General features: G+C 33.2%; 1 protein-coding gene across 3 annotated transcripts in view; it reads left to right on the forward strand.

Moving 5' to 3' along the window:
* Window positions 1-7,053, forward strand: part of LOC109542490 (cadherin-87A) — a 100,373-nt gene that overhangs the window by 45,140 nt on the left and 48,180 nt on the right. For all 3 annotated transcript variants that reach the window (XM_048661241.1, XM_048661242.1, XM_048661240.1), the window contains exon 2: window positions 6,134-6,192. In XM_048661241.1, coding sequence (XP_048517198.1) covers window positions 6,138-6,192 — 55 coding nt within the window. In that variant the 5' untranslated portion in view covers window positions 6,134-6,137. The remainder of the gene's footprint in view (window positions 1-6,133; window positions 6,193-7,053) is intronic.

Here is a 7,053-nt window from a genome sequence, read left to right on the forward strand (position 1 = left end):
TTAGCCCGTTTTGTGAAAAGTGAAATTTAAATAATTATATGCATTACATTATTGTACTACTAGTTATGTTGATGTCAGCAAACTCAAATAATGGGAGATCATTTTGTTGAAAAGGCCAACTTTGCTGATCAATTTTGTTAATAAATTATTTCAATTTAAATGCCATTTGAATAGATTTTCCATTCTGCTTGCAGCATCTTAACTTCAGAGACTCTAGCAACAAACATTTGAATATATTTCTCTTCACAAAGCATTTAATTTGCTCACGCGATTTTCACTATTGGAACAGCTTTCATCTAAGAATTTAATTTTGCGTGCCCCACTCAGACACTTAACAACATCGCTCTGAATGTGTTGTCTTCATTACTATAATAAGTGATATGTTTTAACACCGTCTAGTTAGGTAAAGTTTGAATACCTAACTGCATCAGATGAGTAATACAGTTGTTGCTTTATGGCAGCTGAAATAGGACTTAATAACTTTCAATCTCTACCGTTGACACGTTTTAGTATGGAATGTGCAAAATCACATAGTTTCTCTCACAGATGTTAGCGAAATTCGACAGCAAAGAAGAAACAACTGTTCAAAGTTTCTATGAAAGTTCAATATTAATGAGATTTATAGAAATTTTCCGCATATTCAATAGTGTGTTCGTATCGCCCACAAATTTCAGCCAAATATGCTGCTTGTATTATTTCCATTAAAAAACCAATTATTTTCAACAACATGCAGAACAGCAGACCTGAGCAAATATGGGCAATATAATTGTTTTTCCTCATTGATTGAAATTAGGTTTTAATAGACTCTACTGGTAAACTGAAAAAGCTCATGTTTTTAATAAAGTTCAAATAGCATGAATGGCAGTGTTAGTTAAAAATAAATATATATAAAAATAATTCAAAAAATACTTCCCTTCGGGTTTAACGCTGCAGCATATATTTTAAAGTTTGCCAACGCCATTTGATTGTACAAAATAGTATAATAAAAAGTATAAATATAATTTTGTTTTTTATTTGGTATTTTCCCAGCTCAAAATTCAGATTTATTTAGACCAAAATACTTAACTTCTAGTGCTCGACTATTTCGATCTAGTGTAGAGGTGAAATAGATAAATATAAATTGATTTGGGATAAATATAAAACAATGAAAAAGTTATACAAATCATATGCGACGCCTGTATTTGTTCAAGTCATAATGTTCAAAAAAGCGAGTTTGTTACATTGCGGTGAAACATGATTAATGGCGTTCACACAAACATTGATTGCTTTTACGCGAACTTATAATGTAAACAATAATCGATTTTTTTGAATATCTGTTTTTAACTTCTTGTATAACATGCAGGAATTATTCAATAAAGGCCAAATCTCTTTGGTATTATTTCATGCCAAATTCACTTTCATAGTGCTCAACTCGGCCAATGTTGAGACGGACCATGGTTTTGGACCAAACGTAAACACCCAGAGAAAACAAGAAAAATAATTAAGGTCGTCTCCCTCTGGGATCCAACCATCCGAGAATTATACAAAAAACGCCCAGAAGAAAACATTGAAATGAACCAGACGGTGATCTGGATGACGTCAATACCATTTGGAGTAAATTGAAAACAAACATCAAAACTGCACCGGAAAATAAAACTCTCTCAGGAAAAGAGGTCATCGAATGGGAGGTCGAGATGTCAAAATACGATGGTCTGCAGAGGCTTATTTGCACATTTAACACAGTTGTTCATCAAAAGATGAAATTCAGATACTTGTGAATAGAAATTTCAGGCTTCCGCGACATAGAACCAGAATTAAGAGCACAAGCTATCAAAGCAACAAGAGCGGAACAAGCACCTGAAAACAGTTAGCACCTGTTAGACCATATTGAGATATGCGACAGAAACAAGTCCTGAAACCTCAAAAACAAGGCAAATTATGGAAACAACAGAGATGTAGATAGTTCGAAGAATAGCTTGAAAATCGCTGCAAGGCAAGAAAAGAAGCACGGATATCAGACAAGCATGCATGCCTGATCGAGAATATCAACGACTGGGTGCTGAGTAGAAAAATTGAATGGAATGATTATATCACACTCATGGCAGGGGAACGAATAGTGAAGATTGCCAGAGATAAATCTTCTATCAAGCACAGAAAGGCCACGAAAACGGTGGAGTGACAATCCACCTCCATAAAGCGAGTTAGGATGAAGAACAGGTATTGTGCCTAATTGGAAGGAAGAAGAAGAATAAATTAACTTTCATAAACTGACGGCTATTGAAGATTATAGCAAAATTAGATGTAAATAAGCTTCAAACAATACAATAACTTGTTGCATTATTGTCGTATGGAATTAATTGCACCACTTAAAAATAAACAGAACGTGTAAACAATGAAATTGAAGTGTGTTGCAAAATGGAATGTCGGCGACCTACAAAGTGTTAATATGTAATAACTGATGCATTTTTGAAAATCGCTGAACAAAATACGATTCTTTAGATACCCAATTAAGATATTTTTCTTAAAAAATTGCAGCTTAGCACATACGTGGGTTATGTAAGCACACATGGTGCAAATAGCTTTTCCAGCCATAATGGAACGTCTACACCAGGAGAGTTAGTTTAAATGATTTAACTCAGTTAGTGTACAAGCAACTTCGGTGATTAACTTAATCCCATCAAGCTATAGTCTGTCGAAAACACGAATCGATTGTGGCACATAATTAATGGCTTGCTTTTGAACTGAGTATAAATTATGTTTCAATTTATGGAAAGGTAACTTTTATTATATTCCCTACTGCTAAAGTAGATAACCAAATGCTTAAAATAATTATATCGAGAAAAAAATGAGTAGACTTTTAAATGGAAACAAATCCAACTTTGGTGCTTAACTTTTAAATAAGTAGACACGATCATTTGGTACATTTGTGGCAACAGGTGGTGGATCTCCAAATCTGTTAAACACAGAAAAGTGGATAATGTTACCTCGTCCAGAAAATGCAAATGTTCTGAAATGTTCTATTTTAATATTATGAACACTAGTTGGTTTATAATATGTCGAATTTTCAATAAACATTCCATGAAAATGTTTTTACAATTGTATTCCCATGTTATTTGAAAAGTATTTTTACTTACCACCAAAATATGCTTAAACAAGCTTTAAGTGAAGCCATTGTTATTCTAAAATAAATGGGATTTACTCTGGCCTTTTTTCAAAAGCTGGGCGTTAGCAATATTCCAGAAAATATATTAAGCAAACATCGATTTCGAAATTTTCTTTTATCCCATGCTCGTGTGTGCAAATACAACTCTTCATTTTTTGTTCGTTAAAATGTCCGATAACTCGATTCGGTATTTTCGAATGTAACAGGAAAATATTTCACTTTCGAGGGGCAAAAATTGCATCAGCTCATCTACTTGAAAGGTTTCGACCCGGATTAATTTATAAATCAGCAAGTTCATTTAAACATTAAAACTGTTATACGCAATAAAACTTTAAGGCAGTAAAACCTTATTGCTAGAACTGAATTTACCCTTAATTAGTGTTATTATGTTAATAGTAAGCTGTTAAAGGCATCTTTTTTGATTCTCTAATGCCTTACAGTGTTAAAAAGTTAGTTTATCATCTGTGAAACAATAGAGAAACTTGTTTGAAAGCTCAAAAATTCACCATTTTGTTTCAGCTAGAAGTGATGGAAATATAGACGGATGTCCGGTTTTATTGAAAGACGTTCCGTCCTCAAATTCGGAATAATATATCAATTTCCATGGCGTGAATAAGAAGCGACCTAAGTAAATTTTTCCAATTCATATATTCGCATAACACACATATTCAACAAATCCCACATTGCGTCCGGCAAACAGTATATAGAAATATCAAATCGAAATAAATCAGTGTGGGTTTCTTATTCCCTTATTCCCTTTTTCAAACGTGTAAGGAATAATACTGTCCTATATCGAATATAGATACACTTATTTCCTCTGGGTCATTCTTTTTATAGATTGCCGTAGACGCTGTCCTGATTGGTCTATTTGTTTTACTTTACTAGGATTTGCGGAAGACAATAAACTTTATGTATTTCGTTTTCTTGGCAAAGGAATTTAGGGACTTGGACTCAAGGTTGAGAGTCGAGTCGAGGATTTTCATTCGGTCAGAACAGAACAAACCGGGTGGACAAATAATAGAGTTACATCGCTTCAAATCTTACTTTTAGCTTGGGGTTTATTCAAAAGCCTTGTATCAATTACTAATCTGGTGAAACGAATTTTTGTAATCGCCTGGAGAATCAGAACAATATTCATTAATTCTTTTAAATTTTCCCTCTGCTTTTAGTCATACTTTATTACAATATTTAGTTCTATAAGCTCGATAAATATTTCGATGGCTTCCGGTATAGCTGCGTATTCAGAATAAAAAATAGTTTGAAAATAATTGATGGATTAAACGAAATGGTTCTGAAACTAAACAGTTTTTAACATGGATCGATATTATTTTATATGGTACACCATAGAAGCTTACATTTTCCAACAACAAATAGCAAACGATGTGGTAGATCATAAATCAACCCAAGATCAGAACTAAATGAAATCACGATATTGCTGCTGATTATTTCAACGGCTTCTTTATAGAGGTGCCATCAAAGCTGCTCAATTCGTTTGCAGCTCTTCCACGGAATCCACAGGGTATGATGGAGGATTTTATTATTGATCAATCGTTATTGCATTCGGAAATATTGTTAATTTCCAATCTTATGGCGTTCCTAGGTTTCGTTTTGTGTCATTATTTTAGAACGTATGGTAATATTTATAAGTACGCTGAACTGGAGGAATTTATACGAAAATCAATCCCCAACTCTGCAAAATTGATACATACATTTTCTTTCAATATTTCATTCAAAATAAGGCTGGAGCCTTTGTTTATTTCCGGGTTTATGGCAACGTGCACCCGGAGTTATAAAATAATGCACTCCATTTGCATAAATGCAATATTTTCTATCGACAGCAGGAAAGCTAAGGAAACGTGAAATCCTAAACGAGAAATCGAGCTGGTTTATCCCAAAAAGTATATTTTAGGATCCTAAATTGCACAATGAGCTATTTTATTGTTTTGCAGATTTTAATGTAGTGGAAGACCAAACAATCTCGTTATAGCCGAACTCTGCAGATTGATGCTGGTTTTGCTGCAATTTACTCTTTACTCCTATCAGAAAATAAATGAACTAAATTTGGAGCCCAGTTAATTTAATTAACCTATTTGAAAGCAATGGAAATATCATTACCAGAAGCTTAAGAGTTTAGTTTTTACTTTTCTAGCTTTAACCAGTTCATTGTGACAAAAACACGATCTTTATTTCGCTTATTTCACGAAAACATTATTTAAAACGCTATAAAACGTGTAGCTCGTCAAGAAATCCCAATTTAAATAAATTATGAACATATTTAGCAAGAAAGATATACTCCAATTTTACTACTACAATTTGCATTGTTCAGTCAACTACGTAGAATAGCAAAAATAATTGTGTGCAACGATTTTAATTAAGACAAAAACAAGAGGACAACAGAGATAAATTTACGTAATTGTCTGTTCTTTATTCAACACGAAGTGATTCATTAGAGAACTTTTTAATTAGAGTAAACTTGTACATTGTAAGACTCTTTAAATTTGTTTAAGATGGACTTTTAGATTTTCGTCAGAAGCAAAATTTGTTTAATTAATTTCAAGACGCTTGCCGATTGGCACCGAAGAACTAACCGTTTTTGCCGAATCATAATGAATGTTTTCCATCTGGCTGGAGGAACTATTGCACTTTATTTTAGTTTAAAACTTCGAGCTATATTGAAAACACGGAATAATTAAACATTTTATTAACTTTCCATTGTGTTTTGTTTTAGAATACTTTTGTCAGTTATCAAAATAGGCACAATAATAATAATTGAAGATTTGATTGTTTTATCGTATTTATTTATTCAAGCACTGTTGTGTGCAGATAAGCTAGACATTCTTGCTTAGCAGTAGTTTAACGTTAACGAGTTTGTTTTATGTTTTTCATCTCGAATATTTGCCTCTACGGAAGGGGTTCACAACTACTTTATAGGTTCTAAATAATCTGTGCTCGAAATATATTGACAATTTTAACATGCTTTTTTGTTTTCAGAATAATGGAGAAACTTTACCCAAATTGGATTACCATAATTTTGCTTGTAGTCATTACAGGTAAGCAAATAAAACCACTTGCAATATTGTAGTATACTTTAATTAAATGGCGTACTTTTCAACGCTAATTTAACAATTTATGAAATAAAAAAATTCAACGACAAAATATAGTCATGTCATAAGAATTCTTATGACTTAAGATAAATTTAACTTCGCATTATCCTCAACGATTCTCTTACCGCTTTGACTGACCATACTTTAATACCATTTCAACAGTGAACGTGAACCTTAAAATAAACATGAAATATTAATAAAATGCCGCATTATGTAAATTATTTACCTTCGTGCTAAATCTCTTGACAAATTCCCGGTTGAATATCATTCTCAATTCTTTCAGCATTAGCAAAGGTAAAATATGCAGGCCTTTAGTGATTCTAAATGGACTTCATAAATTTAGAAAGCGGTCACAGATGTTTTCACCATTACATTTAGGAATGTTTTCCGGGCTTTGAAGCCGTGGTCTATCGGAATTTCTTCCTGACGTTTCGTCCACAACTGCGGTGGACATTTTCAAAGGCGATGAGGCAGTGGGCGAAGTGATCTCCCGTCCTTTCCGACTAAGACTGATTCTTCCAGTTCAGTCAGACCATGGCCCCAAACAACAAAAGTGTCATCAACATAGCGGAACCAACACTTAGGTTTCCTCACGGCTGTGTCCAGAGCGTTCTTGTTTTTTGTCCCCAGTTATTTCCAGTATAAATTTAACAAAAATATATGGAATTTAACGGATTATTTCACTCATCCATAGCAACGCCATAGGGCAGAAAAGGTATTAATAAACGGTAATTCGATAATTTTCAAAAAAACTTACAGCGATAATTTCACGTCGTCATGGAATCATAAAAAATATCACTGTCGACT

Source organism: Dendroctonus ponderosae, unplaced genomic scaffold (genome assembly GCF_020466585.1).
Source record: "Dendroctonus ponderosae isolate FM_Combo_2020 unplaced genomic scaffold, Dpon_F_20191213v2 Dpon_F_20191213_1, whole genome shotgun sequence".
Lineage (NCBI taxonomy): Eukaryota > Metazoa > Arthropoda > Insecta > Coleoptera > Curculionidae > Dendroctonus > Dendroctonus ponderosae.